This window comes from Coturnix japonica, chromosome 2, assembly GCF_054131305.1.
Source record: "Coturnix japonica strain WE chromosome 2, WE-NBRP24, whole genome shotgun sequence".
In the NCBI taxonomy this organism is placed as follows: domain Eukaryota; kingdom Metazoa; phylum Chordata; class Aves; order Galliformes; family Phasianidae; genus Coturnix; species Coturnix japonica.
Genome location: NC_140664.1, coordinates 108,508,118 through 108,526,772, shown reverse-complemented (window position 1 = coordinate 108,526,772; position 18,655 = coordinate 108,508,118). Strand labels below are relative to the sequence as shown.

At 41.6% G+C, this 18,655-nt stretch overlaps 2 protein-coding genes across 8 annotated transcripts in view; one reads left to right on the top strand and one right to left on the bottom strand.

Annotated features, from left to right (window-relative positions):
- The window catches only part of WIPF3 (WAS/WASL interacting protein family member 3), a 36,438-nt gene extending 24,134 nt beyond the window's left edge, over nt 1–12,304 (top strand). For 4 of the 5 annotated variants that reach the window (XM_015853802.3, XM_015853801.2, XM_085540543.1 and 1 more), the window contains exons 4-9: nt 3,384–3,516; nt 4,559–4,687; nt 5,970–6,698; nt 7,541–7,687; nt 8,312–8,413; nt 8,847–12,304. In XM_015853802.3, the coding sequence (XP_015709288.2) occupies nt 3,384–3,516; nt 4,559–4,687; nt 5,970–6,698; nt 7,541–7,687; nt 8,312–8,413; nt 8,847–8,887 (1,281 nt within the window). In that variant the 3' untranslated portion in view covers nt 8,888–12,304. Of the gene's footprint in view, nt 1–2,312; nt 2,445–3,383; nt 3,517–4,558; nt 4,688–5,969; nt 6,699–7,540; nt 7,688–8,311; nt 8,414–8,846 lie in introns of those variants that run through there. The other variant, XM_015853803.3, reaches the window with a different exon arrangement.
- A 1,574-nt stretch (nt 12,305–13,878) lies between these two features.
- SCRN1 (secernin 1) overlaps nt 13,879–18,655 on the bottom strand; it is a 29,018-nt gene continuing 24,241 nt past the window's right edge. For all 3 annotated transcript variants that reach the window (XM_015853805.3, XM_015853804.3, XM_085540544.1), the window contains exons 6-9: nt 18,352–18,517; nt 16,384–16,564; nt 14,890–15,049; nt 13,879–14,614 (exon numbers count right to left, since the gene is read on the bottom strand). In XM_015853805.3, the coding sequence (XP_015709291.2) occupies nt 14,891–15,049; nt 16,384–16,564; nt 18,352–18,517 (506 nt within the window). In that variant the 3' untranslated portion in view covers nt 13,879–14,614; nt 14,890. The remainder of the gene's footprint in view (nt 14,615–14,889; nt 15,050–16,383; nt 16,565–18,351; nt 18,518–18,655) is intronic.

Below are 18,655 nucleotides of genomic sequence, written 5' to 3'. Positions count from 1 at the left end.
GAATATGGATACAGAATATTAATTCTCTGAAATAATAGAGAATGCAGTGTCTTTGCATGGAATTGTCCTTTATTTTATCTTACTCGTGTCTCCTACCCACTACAGAGATGGAGCATGGGATCCTTTTTTTCCCCATCAGGTGATGGGTTAGTTCTGAATTAAAGGTCAACGTCTGTCTGGTTACTGGATTTGTAGAAGGGTGGAGATACATTTGTGCTTCAGCTGTCATGTTTATGATGATCTACACTATCCCAAATTTCTTTTCAAAATCAATAAGGAACATATTCAAAGATCAGAGTAAATATAAGCCATTTATGGGGCAATTTATGCATCCACTGTGACCTGAGCTACTTGTCCAGAGAATTTCTCTTTTTCTGGGCTCAAGGCTGCTCTTCAACATCTGAAAGGTAGTAATTAGTATGTCCCTCTAATTAGTACTTCAGTGAACTTTTCTAAGTGCCTGGTGCCTTCTTCATTTACATCATTTTAGTATCTGAGCACATATACCTCTTAAATATTTTAAGTGTCGTAGGAGCCCAGAGGGCAGGTCAGTGCTTCCATTCAGCTTGCAAGATATGAAGTGACTTTCCTAGGATGAAAAACATGGTTTTAAAAAAGCCCAATGGCTTGTGCTTCACAACAAGCTGTCATTCACAGAGAGGCCAGCCTTCATCTGAAAACTGAGAAATAATCTGCTGTTGTCCCCAGTTGTTTTCTTCAAGGAACGGTCACTCTGTAATTGCCTGCTTTCAAATTGTAGGTTGCCTGTGTTTTACATGAAATCACCAAACACTTGTCTCCGCTGGGTGGGGAGGGTGTTTTGCATTCTTGTTCTTTTTGAATGGCCTCAGCCTGCAGTGATTCTGAGCCTCTGTATCTTATCCTCATTATTTATTACTGCGCTGGTCTGTTGCCACCTGTAAATTTTGAGACGTTTATTTCCATTATTGTTGATTTATACACTGGAACATCACTTTTGATGGCGTTTTCCTGTTTATAAGTGCTTTGGTATCATGTTACGTAGTCCAGACTTTGATGGAATCACAGAATCATAGCACAGTTTTGGTTGGTAGGACCTTAAAGCCCATCTAGATCCAACCCTCTGCCATGGGCAGGGCTAGTACCCACCAGCTCAGGCTGCCCAGGGCCCCCTACAACCTGGCCTTGTGTGCCTCCAGGGATGAGAACCTATATTGGTCCTATATATCACAGAGAGACTGATTTTAGGGCACTGAAGACAAAAGTAGTGGAGTTTGAGATGAAGAGGGAGTACTTCTGTTATGTTCAGGCTATTTACTTACATGTGTGGTTTGTTCCTTTCTATTTCAAAGTACATACTGAATACGCCATGGCTTGTGTTTGAATTAGTAGCAGAATAACCCAATGGCTTATTAAAACAATGAGAACCCACCATTCCTCCACTGCTTCGTGTAAATAAAGCATAGAATCTAATTTCAATCTGCATTACCTCAGGCAGCTCTAGCATCTGATAAAATAAATTATCTTTGCACTCTCTGTTTCCCCTTTAATTTTCATTGAAAGAGTGAGGTGTTTCTGTAAATAAGCAAGACTGCCCTTCAGTGAGGGGGAAAAAGACTGAGACTTACTTACGTCCTTTGTCTTGCAGCTGTTTTCCCTTGGTGACTCAAAATAGATTTGTCTTCTTGCTTAATTATTTCCATTTTATGTGTTCAGACTTGAAGTTTAACACCAATAAGAGTTCTTGTTAGTGGTGAAAATAAGAATTTGCAAGGACAGGGCAGTGTATGGGTAGATGAGATCCCTGGTGAAATGCTTCTTGACAAGATCTGTGGCAGCCTGTGAAAGAGCAGGCCACAAACAAGGAGTCTGCAGGAGCTCTGACCGGGTTGCAGGCAGGCAACATTACACCCAGCACATCCCAACTGTGTGATGGAAAAAGAGAATCCGTATCAAGCTACTCAGCAGCTCATCAGCCACCCAGGCTGACTGCAGTGTCTCTTACTGGAGAAAGCTGGGGCCAGGCATGGAGTGGGACCTGAAGGGAGGGGTTTGTCTTCTGGGTCTCCAACATAGAATTCCTTTCTTGTATTATAAATTGTGAACAAAATTGCTATCTGGTCCCTCTTACAATGATATCAACTCTTGGGTTGGTTGCAAATGCCACAAGTGGGGCATTTCAGTCTAATAGCTGTGTGGATATCAGGATTTTTTATGTTCAAAGCTACCTGCTGAGAAACGCAGGCTGGGGAGATGGAGTGGGCAGCTGGCAGAGTGTGCGGACACTTGAACCTGGAAATGAAAGCAGCTGCTGGAGCTAATTTTAAACATAGCTCCTGATCAGATCCCTTTCAATCCTAATTGTCGCGTAACTGTGGAGAGGCGTGAAGTTCAAGATACTGGTAAAAAGCTGTGTGGAAAGGGAAGTCGTCCTTGCCCCAGTGATGGTATTTCCATTTTTCACAGTAAGTGCTGTCAGCTTTAAGGAAATGTGAGTGAAAAGAGCTTCTGGTTCGTCCAAGGTCTTAATGTTGCTTTCGCTGTACACGGAGCATTTCAGGGTGGTCATAAGGGCAAATGAGACTCTCTGCTTTTAAAGCACAGGGGGAGGTAGCACTGGTTCGGATTGGGAAACTGTGTAAAAGGGTGTGGGGGTTTTTTTTTTTCATGATATTTTAAACGAATATGTAGTTACGTTATCAGTCACAAGATTGTATAATACAGAGTTTTTACATCAGAAGTCAGGAATGCAGCTGGCATCAGCAGCGATCTGGAGTGCCATCTAGTGGGGCCGTGCGACTCTGTCAGTTTATCAGTGTTTTTAAGCAGCGTAACTACAAGTAATAACAGCAGAGATTTTCATTTAGAATTAGCAAGTTGCGTTGTTGTAAATACTGATTATTTAAACTGCTTAAATTCTCCAGTACAGAGAATCTAAATTAGTTAATGGTTAATGATCCTGTACAATTATACGTTTGATATGCAAATAATAGTCTTTTTCTCTAAAGCAATACAAGTAAAACAGAAGGATGTTTTTTTTTCCTGAGGAGGCATATAAAACTTTAGTTGCAAAGCACTGTAGATAGAATGAAAAGAGGTAAAGACAGAGCTGCAGGGGTGGGGCAGAGACCCCAAATGGCCAAGTAAGGGGTCAAGTTTCATATAAGCATGACCCTTTAATTTCCTTTCAACATCAACAACAGATGTGTGTTACATTTAAACTTTCAGGATTCCTGCCTTCTGTACAACTGAATGCACTTCTGGTTGGCTGAATCCAAAGGCTTTGGAATGACAGCTGCCAGGGGTGGTTTCTTTCAAATGTATCACATTTATATCACATTTGTGTCCTTTCTAAGCATGCATTTGTATCAGTACCTGCTGTCTAACACTCGTATCGTCACCAGGTGAGTTCAGAGCTACCCAAATTGCAAAAGGATGAGCAGAAAGCAAGAAACGCGCTGTTGGCTGATATCCAGCAGGGAACTCGCTTAAGAAAAGTGACTCAAATCAATGACCGAAGTGCACCACAGATTGAAAGTAAGTTCCTGCTGGAGGGCCCTGGGTGAGCTCTGTAGGAGCCCCATTGGTGGAGGTCAGCTGGGCAGGGTTTGGGTGGGTTTGGAGTTCATCTATAGACAACACCTTTAGGATGTGACAGGGGAGAACTCAGTTTTCTAAATGTATGTCTTGTCCTGAGATCAACAGCAGTTAATACTTCATAATAAGGCTGAACCTGGGTATCACCTTAAAAGGCTTTCCTCGTTCCAGAACAAAAAAAGAACAATGAAGTCAGAAATGATGAAACCCATGAGAGTTTCTGTTTGAAATGATTGTTTAAACAGGAACTGCTGCCTCCAGCAGAAGAGCTGTTCATTACTAGATAAAAGGAACAGAAGATGCAATAAATAATAAATAAATAAATGAAATCTGCATGCATAAACTTAGTTCCTTTGGAACAGGAATGTTTACCTTTTTAACCTCTTTTAGCTGAAAACACGTGCCTGGTCATTTAAAACTGAAGAAAAGACTCTTAACAAGTTACAGCGGTTGCCAGAGCCTTTTCTTTTTGGTGCTCATTCTCACCTGAACCCTTTCCCAGGCATGTTACTAATGGTGGAACCCTGTTGTTGCTTAGTTGTTTCATTTATTATTAGTTTCATCTCTACCTTAGTGTGATAATGCTAAAAGAAAGTATCTAGGGAGTAGTGGGGGCAAGCAAGACACAAAGGTAAAGATATAAAGATCTCGATGTGCCAAACCCTGTGTCACACCTGACAGGTCTGTTGGAGAATCTCCAACAAGGATTACATAAATATCTGTGATCTGAAGATCTTTCTATGTAGTCTAAAACAATGTTTTGCTGGCACCATCATTGACATGAGACTAAAAAGCACCAGAGGGCGCAGTGCTTCAAGATAGCTGTCAGAAGAATGGTCATCTATTGTATTAACGGTAACTGAGCCAAATATATGAGGAAGAAGTCTGGTCTTGACTGTGTTTATTGGTGCTCAGTCTTAGCAGCCTGAGAGCACTGATGAAATAAATGGCTTTCTGCTATTCTTTTTTCTTCCTATAACAGAACCCAAAGGAACTAACAGAGATGGAGTTAGCCCAGCCGTTAATAAGGCTGGCTCTCAGCAACCCCTGGGAGGCTTATTTGCTGGCGGCTTTCCCGTTCTCAGACCGGCAGGCCAGAGAGACATGGCAGGTGAGGGCTTCATTTGCACTGAAGAACAGCTGGGGGGAACTGCGATTCTAGTACATTGGGTAAGAAATAGATTCAGTAGACTCTGCAGAATTTTACCTGGGTATGTTTTACATTAGCTTTACGTAAACTTGTAACTGTGCCTCAGGTAGCCTCAGATTTCAACACTCTGTTTATCGCCTTCAACACAGATGGTAAAAAGAAGTCACACTTCCCTCCCTTCATTACTGTGTATTTCTTTGATGTTACAGGTTTGTATGTTACTTTAGAATTTAATTTTTAAGACTTATGCCATCTGGGTTTTATAAAGGACAGTTCTGATCCAGCAAGGTAATTTACTGACCTAAAGAAGATAATTGACGCTTCACAAGGACAGGAGCAAGGGATGAGTTAGAGTGGCAGCAGCAAACTCTGGTGCTGCTGGGCAGCTGCTTGGGCAGGATGGAGCAGCAGGCATTTGCAGGGAAAAATAGCACTTGGCTCTACCTGCAGCTGTTTTGTTCTTGTTTGTTTCTGGAAGACAAGCTCAAGATGCTTAGCACAGCTTGTGACAGGGCTTCATCACAAAGCTGCAGTAGCTGCTTTGAGTTATTGTTAAACTAGGACCACACTTCTCAGAATATAGAATGATACCTTTTTGACGTCTTGCTTTATGAAATACCTGGACTTGTGTTTAGGCAAATAATGTAAGGTCAAGTGTCTTTGGGCAGTTACTGTTGAAAAGAAAACATGTGAACCTGCATCTTCTGGAAAGCCTTTGAGGCACCACTGTTAAAAATCCACAGGATTGAGATTTATGCAACGTTTGTGTGAATTTTGAAACCATAAGCGAGTATTTAAGGATGCGGGAGGATGTGTGTCAATCTGCTGGTGTTCTCTGAGGTCTTTCAACCCAACACTCGATGCCCCCAAGCTTATGGATCATTCACATCCAGCTGGCTGTGCCAGGCAGATGAGCCACTGTGAAGGACCACCTGCCACCACAGAAAAACACTTCTCCTTCAAGTGCTTTGTGCTGCAGAATCTGAGGAACAGAGAAGGGAACAGGGCCTCTCAGTAGGTCGCCATTTAACTAAGCAGAGTCCATAGTGCCCTCTGCAACATATCACCTCCCAGGCCCCTTGCTCCGTGGACAGTTTGTTGGATATGAGGTGTTTTGAGTGGATTCATTTAATCTTTCAGAGTGACCATTGGGGAAGGAAGATGAATAATGTTTTTTGTTCAATTTTGCCTGATGACTCAGAACAAAACACTGATGTGTGAGGTGTGATATCTCTTTTTTCAGGAGGGAAGACTGGGCAGGTTCCTGCAGTCCGGGCAGCAGCTCCCAAGGCTGCAGCCCCACCAAACAGCACCGCAAAGGTCGGCAGTAGCCCCTCAAACCCATCCGACAGCTCCTGGCCAACCGTCCCACCGGAGCCTCCCAGCACCTCCCGGGCTGGCACCGCACGGCCCAGCCTGCCTGCACCTCCTCCACCACCTCCGGCTGCCAGCAAACCTTCCCTCACCTTCCCTCCTCCTCCGCCTCTTCCCCCTCCGGCAGAAAGGCCTTCCAAGGGAGGATCCTCCAACTCTGTTCCTCTGCCCCCTCTCCCTCCCCAGGCCGACAAGCCCACCAAGTTACCAGTAGGTGCTTCGCACCTGCCTCCTCCTCCTCCCCCCTTACCCCCTTGTGGATTTCCAGCCAGGACCACAGATTTCTCCACTACTGCTTCCTCTCCATCAGAAACAAGGGATTATCCACCACCAACACCACCCCCGCCACCTCCTCCTCCACTCCCCACCTTTCCCCCAGCTTCAAACAGGCTGTCCTTCCCACCTTCCCCAGCCTTCAGCAGTGCTGTGAGCGGTGGTGACGTGCCCCCACCACTGCCCCCCAAGTCTCCCCACTTGCTGTCCCATCATCTGCACAAACCCAGTAATATTCAGTCGCTCCCTCTCCCTCCCACCCCACCCATCCCTCAGCCAGCAGCAGTGGTGGAGACCAGGAAGAAGAGACCAGGCCGAGGCCCAGGTGAGAGCAGTGCTTGTTCGACATAGTTTTCTGCTTCTTTTAGCCAGCAGGGAAGTGGCACTGATGGCTGGAGAGTTCACAGGGGTATGGATACAGTATACAGAGCAGCAGGATGAAGTCCATAATGTGGGAGTAATATGCATATATGCATATATATATATATACACCATATTTGCAGCATATGCATATGGTATAGCTGCAGCCATGTGTAAAGGCAAATATGGATGTAGACCTCTGCTTTTCAACAAAGGTAAGTAGAGCATGAGGCTGCTGAGTACTTGGGTAGTGGGGATATTGGCTGATGTTCCCCTGAGCAGATGATAGGAGGAACTTTTTTCAGACATGATATAATGAGGATAATAAAAAATGAGTCTAGATCTGTGTGGGCTTGAGAAATGGAGACAGCTACTTAATAAGGAACATTTGAAGAGAATGTTCTGTGCTCTGTATCTCAGCAGCCACATGTCAAGAGAAAGCTTGCTGGCTCCCTCTGACAGCCATGGGAAAGGCTCTCAGTACAGCAGATCCGCTGCTTTGTGACAGTGATTAATGCTGCTTGGGAATTGTGTGACGAACCATTATTTTATGGAGATCCCTTTCTTGTGGTCATTCGACTTCTGAGGTTTCCATTTTGATTATCTAGCGGCTAACTTGGAGGCCTCAGGCTTCCTCTCTCTTACACAGTCTGTCCAGAAGACATGTGAAGTCACCTACAACATGGATATGTTTGTCCCAGATACCGCACCCCCTTTTATAACTCTCTCCTCTTCAGTGCAGAGCTTACTGTCAGTGTCATTAATTCATGTTGATCTTTATATGTTGGTCTGCTTCCTCTTTTTCAGGAGCTGGTGCTGGGAAACTGGCCACTCCTCCACAGCCACCAGCCAGGTCACCAACCACTGAACTCACAAGCAAGTCTGGAGTCTCAGCCTGGGCAACAGCTCATGACCCCTACCCACCACACAAAAATGGAAACATGCATATTATTGGTAACGTCATCTAAACTAGCTTTAGTTGAAGACTTTAGTGCAAGAGCCTTTGTGTCTCAGACTTTAAAACCTCATTCACATCTTTCTCATAACAGCGTAGTAGTATAACTAGACCAACAGATATTTTTTCCACAAAGGTTTTGAACAATTCAACAGACAGACTCAGGAACTACCTACAAAATTATTTGAGATTCTGAGAATCTGCTGTACTGTGCTCATGTTACTATTCTTCAAAGCAGTTTGCAGATATTTGGTAGCTTGAATCCTATGCAGCAACACCTGCTAAACGCTACTTTTGTGGTCTGATGAATTGGCCATTCATTCTTGCTAAATTGCTCGAAAACCACCGAGGAATACATCTGTTACCACAACATCATCAGTGCAGAAAACTGGAACGGCAGCCAGAAGTTTAACTTCAGTTACTAGCAGTGTTTGCAATTAAGCCAGAAAATTTGTATGGCCCACAAAGTGGCTCAAGAATACTCTGCTTATTTGGAGTAAGCCACTATCCCAGGGAAAAGCAGCCTGCATTTTTCCTTGGAATTAATAGTGGCAATTTATTTTCTTTTTTTTTTTTTTAAATGTCTAACAGTAACTAATGTTTGTTTCCCTGAAACTTCCCAGATGACTTTGAATCTAAATTTACTTTCCATTCTGTGGAGGATTTCCCCCCACCTGATGAATTCAAGCCATTTCAGAAAATATATCCCAGCAAGATAGCTAGAGGTAAGTGTGTAAACATGGGAATGTTGTATAGTTATCCAATAGTGTTAAAAAGAGTAAGAGAAAATAATGAGCAGAAACCAACAGTACATGAAAGGCTGAGCTATAAGCATAGGACAGATAGGACTGAGATTTGTTACAGTGGTAATAGATATTAAGGATACTGTAAAGACTTAGTAGCAAAAAAAAGGAAGAGAATTCCGCATGCAGTTTGTATGCAATTGTGGAGCAAATAGCAATTAACTTTGTCTAAATTATCATTTGTACGTAACACTTTTTGGATCTGAAAGCCTACAGAGCAATATGTAGCTGTTTAACAGTAGGTGATATACACAACTTAGGTTGGCTAAACTGCTGTAGAACTATATTCAAAATGCTTTCTCAAAAGATGCAACTATCTCTGTCCTCTGAATTAACCTGTCCTACGTATTTACAGATCCCTCTAAAAATCCACCATTAAGAACACACGTGAGATGAGAAGAATCATCTGATGCTTTCTGGACTGGTATTAAAAAATGGAGAACATCAAGATAATATACGAAACTGCAGGGTCCCCATTACAGTGATAGAAATAATGTTTGAATCACAAGTGCTGCAACGTTAACATTTTTATAAGCTGGAAGAGAGATGTAAATGATACTTTTGGAAGCACTTTGTGGCAGACGCACCACAGAAGTGTTAGCACAGGCTTTTAAATACTGTATATATGTGGATATTTTTTAAATGAAGAAGCATAACATCTAAAATCTTTGTAGTGTGTGAACAATTCTTATCAAGCTGATGTTACCTCAAAGAATACTTTCTGCATGATGTGCCTATAGTTCATTTTTCCTCTTCCATCTTTAAATATGTTAGTAATCCTTCAGTTATTATTCAGGCATTTTTTCCTATGAGCTCTCAGAAACTAACATGACATGTTTAGTCTTTTTGTATGCTTATTCACTTCTTATATCCTACTTGTGTTCAGATTGCAACAGAGTGGCACTTTCAAGAACAGGCAGGCCCATAATAATCCTCATGGAGCATGAAGAGAAAGGAGATCAGCGGTTGTGGAAGCTGTTGAGCTACCTCCTATTGATTACAGATCCCTGTAGGATAGCAAGCATGTCTGAAGAAACACAGCTGGGTAGGGCAACCATAGACTTGACAAAGATGACACAACTTTTCCAAAATGGTTAAAGAAAGTATGTGTGAGTGCACATACTACCAAGTGAGTACAAAAGGGCACGTGTCCTGTCTTTTCCTGCTGGAAAGTGGATACTCTTAACCATTTGTTTGACAAGTTCTCTTTACTCAGCATTTAAGAGGCCTTTAAATCACTTAAATTTTCCTGCCTTGTAAACAGGCAACTAGAGCTGCTACTATTACTGTTAACCCATAGCAGCAGTAGGGATGCATTGTACAAAGCACACCATACAGAATAAGGAGTCCCTAAGGTAGTGATTCCTGTCAGATAAACTGGTTGAAAAAAGCAAGGCAGACAGACAAGACTTGAGCTCCTGCTTTTAAGATGCAGCCTGTAGTGAGATGTTTGTTTGGCTCACTGACGTTTAGATCACACAGTGTTTACTTTCAGCAGGAATTACACACATGCAGCATTTCATTGCATTAGGAAGAGCTGCCACCATCTTGTGGGAGGTGATCTCTCCCCTCTACTCAGCACTGGCTGAGGGGAAATCTGGAGCGTTATACCCAGCAGCTTCACTGAACAAAAGAGATACGGACATACTGGAGAGAGTCCAGCATAGAGCCACCATGACGATGAAGGGTCTGGAGCATCTCTTCTGTCAGGAGAAGTCATCTATGTCTATTCTCTCCCTACTACTGTCAGAAATCTTCTATCTTTTATCAGAAGTAGTCAACATGGATTCACTAAGGGGAAATCATTCTTGACCAACTTGGTAGTCTTCTATGATGTCATGACTGAGTGGGTAGATGAGGGGGGAGCAGTGGATGTTGTCTCCCTTGACTTGAGCAAGGGTTTTGACTCTGTCTCACATAGCATCCTCACCATTAAGCTTAGGAAGTGTGGGATACATAAGTAGACAGTGCACACATCAGTACAGGTTAGGGATCAACCTGCTGGAAAGGAGCTCTACAGGGAAGGACCTACCTGTTCTGGTAGACAGCAGGTTGGCCATAGGCCAGCAGTGAGCCCCATGTGTCCCAGACAGCCATTGGTATACTGGAATACATTAAAAAGAGTGTGGCAAGTAGGCTGAGGAAGGTTGTTCTTCCCCTCTACTCCACCCAAGTGAAGTCACATCTGGAGTACTGTATCCAGTTCCAGGCTCCCCAGTTCAAGAAAGGGAACTTCTGGATAGAGTTCTGTGGAGAACTGAGGAGCATGGAGTATCTCCCTAATGAGGAAAGGATGAGATACCTAGGAACATTCAGTCAAGAGCATGGGGCCGGGCTTTTTTGGTGGTGCCCAGCAACAGGACAAGGGGTAACAAGCACACAGTAGAACACAGGAATTTCCATCAGAATATGAAAAAGAACTTATTTGGGGGTGACAGAGCTCTGGTCTCCTCTGGAGATATGGAAAGCCCACTTGGATGCTTTCCTGTGCAACCTACTCTAGGGACCATGCTTTAGCAGGGGGGTTGGCATAAGTGATAACCAGATGTCTCTTCCAACCCTTGTGATCCTATAAGGAAAGACTGAGGGCTAGGACTACTCATGTTGAAGTAGAGAAGGCTCGAGGGGAATCTTACCACTGTACATCAATAGCTGAAGGGTGACTGCAGAGAAGACAGAGCGAGGCTCTCTTCAGTAGTGCTCAGCATCAGGAGAAGGATCAGTGGGCACAAATCAGAACATGGGAGGTTCCACTGGAACATGAGGAAATGCTTCTTTAGTGCAAGGGTTACAAAAAGCACTGGCACTGGTTGTGCAGTCTCCTTGTCAGACATCTTCAGAATGTGCTTAGGTACTGTGCTGTAGGTGGTCCTGGACAAGATGACCTCCAGAGTTCCCTTCTTTCTTCCACTGTTCTGTGATTTTCCTTTCTTAAAGTTCTCTTGGGTTCAGCAGTGTGAATAACGGCACTACTATTCCTGTTTAACATCCAGGTAATTTATGGGTATTTTATTATTTATTTCTATAAATACCACATCTTACCTCATCTGCAGCTGTTAAAAAAATATTATAGGTGGTAGGCAAAGATCGTTCCCCTGGGTTATTCCTTTGGGCAGTGGTATTTAGAAAAAGACAGGTAACAGCACCCTTAGATATCTCTGCTTTTCTGTTAGTTCTTGTAACACCTCAGTTATGATGTGACTCCTATTCATAGAATCATGAGGTTGGAAAGGACCCACAAGATCATGTAGTCCAACTGTCCTCCTATCACCATTGCTACACACTAAGTTACTAAACCATACCTTGTCGCACCTCATCCAGACATACATGCATGCTTGCAATGTGGAGGTGGTGTAAGGGTAAGAAACATCTCAACACCTTGCCTATAGGACTCCAAAGAAGCATCATTAGTCTTTTTCTAGCCTTTTATGATACCTTGTTCTTCATGATAAACAAAAAAAACAATTAGCAATGCTTTGACCAACAATGCTTTCTGTTACCAGTATTATAGTTGCTAATAAATATGCATGGTTATAGTAATAAGCAGGAGTCAGCACTGCTTCTCAAACAACTGGAAAAGAAGTTTAATACTGTATTAAAGAATATTTTGCTATATTATTATTAAAAGTTGATGTACTGCTGATTTTCATGGTTTGGAACTTGTGTACTACTTTGCAATATGTATCTTCATAAATATTTGATAGCTATTCACATGCCAGAAAATATCTAATTGGAGAACAATTTTATTCCTGTTTTTATTATGATTAGGAGTGTTTTAAAAAGAAACATCAAAATTAAACTAAAAAGCCTGCATATTTTTAGGTGGTGGTGCAGTTATTTAATGCATATTAAATCCTTGTTGTTCAAGACCTATTAAAGCTTCAGTAATTTCTAGTAGTTGGATACAAAGAATGACCCAGGTTAGCACCACTGTGCCTTTGCACTGTTCTAGACCACAAGTGTGCTCAGGACCACTGGAAGTTCCAAGCCATGGAGCTGCTCTGGTTTTCTCTAAGTGATCGTAAGCAAGCCTGTCACTGTAGACACTTGATTTTTTATTTGTTTGTAATTCACTACATATCTTGCTTTTGCTTCAGCTATTAGAAACACTGCCTAAATCACTGTGCTCAAAACGCCATCATAAAAAACAATTCCCAGTGAATACATAATTTCCCACAAGATAATTGCAGATGTGTGATCCTTCAAAAGGGCAAACACGTATCACTTTTTTTAAGCGAGAACACTCTCCATCTTGCCTGTCTGCCCTCTGGCTGTAAAAAGCATTTTATCACTGGTTTCCCGTTTTTCACAAATATCTAACTTCTCCTTTCAGGACACAATGCTCTGCAAGCAACAGCTGTAGAAGCAGCTTTGAAGTTCAATTGGTGGGTGTTAAGTCTATTCTTATAGGGGTATTTTCATTCAAAGCACCCTTTCATTTCACACATGGATTTCATGGGAAATCCATTTACCTGAGTTGTCAGCGGTTAAGAAAAGCACACCGTTCTTATATCATCATCATCCAGTGCAATAGTCTCTGGAATGAAGTGCGCTTCTTGCAGTCACTATTCTGGCCAGGAAGAGAGAAGTTAAATTTCAAGCTTACTTGGCTATTTCTTCATTCCTCTTTATCCATTTTTATAATACCAAGGCACAGGAGCTGAAATAAAGGAGAAAGATCTAGCCAGGTAGAGCTGTTCCAATGGCAGCACCTTTCAGAGGAATATAATATGAATAGGAAGATGATTTAGGTAGGCTCTAAGAGAAAACTCTTTCATGTTTACGTTCTATACATGGAAGTCCACTGTGTTTTTTTTTCCCCCGATTCTCATTTGTTGTATAATGTAATATCAAGGTGACGAGATCGATTGAACAAATTCATTAAAAAAATTAAAAATCTGAGAAGCCAGTGTGCCAATATTGCAACTTCCCTAATTTTAGTCTGAGGGGTTGCTGCCTTCTAAGTAGCTTTCATTTTCTCAGTACAAAAGTCTGTGATTCATCACTATCTCTTCCCTGAACACACTGTTTGTATCTCCAAATGCCAACATCCACTTATTAAAGATTTTACTGGTTTAATTCTTAAAAGTATTCCTCCCATCTGACTTCCAAAAGAAAACACCCAAAAAGGAGGGCTGTCATATCTCTAAGGTCCCTTCCAACCCACACAAGACTGTGATACTGTGATATAAAGAAGCGTAACAACCATTTCTAAGCTTAACCACACCCACCAGTAATTCACTGGTACTTAATGGATTCATCAGCCACGTACACTCATCACTGACATCACCAGTAACTGTTCAGCTTTACAAAGTCCCAGAGGAAAAATAGTTATTGTGAATGTCCAGCATCGATTCCCTCAAAATATTCCAAGTTTATAGCTTGTATACAAGTACATTGTTTTATTAAGTGTCTTAAGAGTCAACAGGGTATATTCAGATGTCTTCGGCATTCAGCCTGACTGCACCTCAGTACTAGGGTGTTAGCCAGGTGCATAACAACAAGGTAGCAGATGAAGACAAAACTTATCCTGGGGGACCTAATTCTGGTTATTTGCGCAGGCATAATCATGTGAGATGCTGAGTCACTGTAACCAGATCTGCTAAAATGAGACCGGTACAACAAGGTCAAGAAACAGGACTTACCTTCCTGCCCCCTCAAAACTGGGATTTCACAACTATTATTCTTGGTACGAATTAGCAAAAAGACAAAAATGCAAGACAGCTTTGCTGCAAGCCTAGACCTGAGCTGCAGAGGAAAAATAAAAGCCAAAACCGATTGCTTTCAATGACAATATGGTAGTTATCCTGATGAAGTTAATCTTTGCTTTAATTTGTTGCCCAGCATACATTTTAAAACATTCTGTACTAAATTAGCCAGCATGCACACAGTAATCGGACCAGTCAGTGATTTTCTCCTTTCACTATATACATACACAAACAGGAACACCACAAGATTGGACAAAGGAAAGCAATTTGTTAACCAGATATAGCTAGTGAGTAACATTTTTTTTCTCCCCTCTAGAAATGTCTTTCCTGCAAATTCATAAGTGTGAAGACTTTCTCTCAAGGCTTGAAGGACTTTGCAGTCTTCCTGTGAAAAGGCTAACAGTAGCCACTGTAGCTGAAACGAGATAAAATTGGTTTAAAATCCATTCCAAGCAACAGTGAAACTGAGAAAAACGTAAATATAAATATAAATGCTTGCACTTCAATACAGGGCAAAGAGTCAGTTTTGAGACAATTAGATGCACTGAGGTGGAAAAGTAGCTTTGGACCTGACTTTGAAACATCCAACTTCATGTGAAAGAGGATGATCAGAATTGGATCCAATATTTCACATTCACTGACAGCTGGTACCAGAAATTCAGTATGTAAAGAATTAAAGTGCTTGCTTACTTCATTTGAAGAACTTTAGTTCTGTGTCGACACAGTCATAGAAAAGATCTACTACTTCAGCAGGATCCAGAATCTCTGTACGAGTAAGGATATCTTCCATTGCTTCCAAGCCTTGCTTTTCGAGGTCTAACATAATGCTCATCAGTTTCTGGCCCTTCTCCTAAAAGCATGAAATAACCAAACTGAATTAACCAGTAAACCTGATCATTAAAGTATTTACCATCCTCTTCTGTTGCAGAGATCTTTTCAAGTACTTTTCAAAATAAGAGAGCCTGTTTAAAATATACTCAATTTCTATTAATAGCTTTTTTGGATGGTCATAGGCTAAAAGGAGCAGGGCTGGATACTTGACATTTTACAAATAATAGCCAAGAAACAGTTGGTATGTTTAAAGCATAGAAGGTAGATGGAGTGAAAGATGGATAGAGGAAGGAGATATATGGTATGAGAAAGATGTAAAGCAACTTCTTAAGCTTGAAAACCAGTGAACAAATCTGTATGAGAAGACCAGAAACCCTGAGCATTATACAGATGATGATATGTGCATGTTTGTCCCTCAGATCATCACCTGCGAGACAATGGCTAGACTTGAAATAATGCGTAATGCAACAGCAGTAAGAGTCCAGAGTTATTTGATTTACACTTAGTGGAAGCATGCCATTTGTTTTGCTTGCAGTTTTCAAAATTGAATTCCAGAAACAAAAGTGGTTTAGCATGAGTGAGGGTTTCCAGTATTTATACTGCCATTTGTACAGAAAAACTGCACCTAAGCTAAGCTTTAAGCTTTCAGATGGTCAGTTATAATACCATGAATGTGGCTAAAAATTCACTTCCTTTTTAATGGAACTTTTGGTGCCACACTGTGGGACTTCTTATTTCAATACAAACATACTCTTAAGTCTTCACTAAATCAGCACCTCACAGAACAGACTTAGATGAACATTATGGAAGGCGGCAGCATTCTGAGTCAGTGCTACCACAGAGGCCACAGCTCTTAACTGAACCATTCCAAGGGATTAAAACCACATTTAGTCAAAACTACATTTAAATAGAATTTGTACTAGCAGAGGTTACCATAGGTACCTTTATCCCTAACAAGCGAGTCTGAATGCTGTAATGATCTTAGCAAGACTCTGACCTACTGCAAATCTGCAGAGATGACTACTGCAGAGGAAAACTGCAGGAAAGCAACTCCTCTGTGGAAGTACAGCATGACTATGCATAACTCACACAAACTGCCTGAAATACCAATGCCACCATGGCTGGCAAGCCCTGGTGATCCCACTGTTTTCTTCCTCCTCTCCATATACCTAGACAACACTATACAATACAAAGATAGCTAGTATTTTAAATTCAAACTTGAAGGTTTTCAAGAAAGGATGAGAATGGAGCATAAAACTTTTGTGGTGCTCTAACTCAAAATAAGCCATCAGCTCATAGTTTTAAGGAAACCTATACAAGATCATAATGGTTTCCAGGTCCCACAGCTCTTACCTGATCACTCTCAAGGAGAGACTGGGCCCATTCATGTGCTTTATACAATTCATGCCTGCGATCAGGTTTCTCCTGGAATCGAGGTATCTTTTTAGCAGGATCATCATCTCCAAAAGAAGGGGACTGTACTTTTGGTACTAGTTTTACATCATCAACAAAAATAAAAGGCTTAAACACAGACCTGAAAGAAATGAGAGTTACTGCTTGCAGCAGTCAGATTCTATGTGCATCATTCAAATGTTCACCAAGCACAGCATAGATAATTCATCTGCACCATCCACAAACTAGGTCAGAGTTGGTGCTGTCCATAAGCAAAATAAGCCTCTATGCTTTTTTAAAAGCAAAGTCTGCCAATTATTGCAAGACTTCATTCACCAGGTTTACCTACAGCTTTCACTGGTCTCCTTTTCACCAGAAAAAGTAGTATTGAGTTGGTAAAAAAAAAATCTCAGCATTCAGCTTCACATCGGCTTTTTCTCTTCTGTTCACGCTACCAACTCTCATTTTCTTACAGACAGAATTTCCATTAAAATCACACAAATGCAGATGTGTGTGTGATTTGTGTCCTCATGTAGCATGGAAAATTATACAGCTTGCTCAATATCAGAGGACTTGGCATATGACCAGCAGCACAGGTGAATTTTATTTAAGGAGGGAAAGAAAAGACATGGCTACCCATATTGTGACACACCTTAAGCAACTTCAACCACTTCATTTGGACCTGAACTTCAGAGAGACAAGAAATTAAAGAAATAGGATCTTAATTCCTGAGAATCTGAGCAGAGAATGTATTCTCACATGCAAGGAGAAACTGCCTTCCCTGCAGTTCTCTGCATTCTGCAGAGAAGCTGTGAGAAGTGCAAGACATGCAAAAATGGTGATAGTGCTACCTGCATACACTCAGCAGATTCATTGCTGCAACTCTACCCATCAATGTCATGAGGCCTGACTCATGACAAAAAACCAGACCAAAAACCAAAATGAGTATATAGTAGATGATGGGCAGGGTGTTTGAGAGGAATTAATCCATTGCAATTCTGCCTTGTCAGAAGGCTGCTGCTCGTGGTTCCTAATACCCGTTACTCACTACTTCTTCCCTCCTCCCATCCTAGAAATCTTTCAATGTGAAATAAACCACATCTATTCACAATCTACTCATAAATTATTTCTTTTGAAACAGAAAGAATGTAGAGAGAAAGAAGTATCATGCGGCAGTCTGGTGTAGAGATGTTTCTCTTCATCTTCACAAGGAAAGCTTTAAAACTGAAGAGTCCCCGATGGACTCTGTTAATTGAAGGTTATATAATAAAAGCTCATCTTTCAACATCTTCAACCAAAAAAAAAAAAATTAAAAAACCTGTGTCTCCAGAGAGCATTCATCAGTCCCAGCTTTGTGCTGTCCAAGCTGAGATGTAACAGGGTGATATCTTTCCAATCCTGCCTGCCTATAGCCTGGAAGTTGCATTAATTAGCCTCTCAGTTATCAACTATTGACCTGGTGCTCCTCTCATTACATCCCTTCCTCTTCCAACCTCAGATAACTGGTAGGGAAGACAGCAAAGAGCCCCTTCAGCAGCAGGAAACATTCCAATCAATGGAAGCTCTCCTAATACTGAAAAGGCAGCACACATCTTACCTATCCTATAAGCAAAGGGAATAATCTCATGTTGGCTTTCTCATGAAGGGAAGTGCAATAAAATGTACCTTCCTAGTAGCTACTAAGAACTGACAGTTTTTGTGAAAGCTGACATTGTGCCACTGTAACTTTGGGTTCTGCTAGCATTCAGAACAACACTATGGTTTCACACAGCTTCCTATTTTGGGAATCTTATTGGCTAAAAATGTCTCTGGAAACAAATAGGACAGAATGGAAGACAGACACTTCTCTATTCAATTCCAATTCTGAAAACAAAGCTTGTTTAATATCTTTCAAACCATCTACTCTGCACCCCCAGTGCTGTAGCTTACCTTGAAGGGTCTGGTGTGCCAGTGAAGTAATGAACACAGGGAAAACTAGAGTCCTGAGGCAGAACAGACACTATGCTAGCTGTAGTAAGGAAAGATTCAGAGTCCACACAGACACCACTATCCTTGTCACGCAGGACATCGATCATAGTTCGCGCAGAAACATCACCTATATGAGAGAAGAAAAAATTCCTGAGTGTTCAGTGGCTTGGACTGCAGGAAGGGATTTTAGCCCAAATGGGGTTCGGCTTAGTTTGTCCAGTGACGCTTAGTATGGCCAAATCCCAGTTAACAGTTTAACAATGTA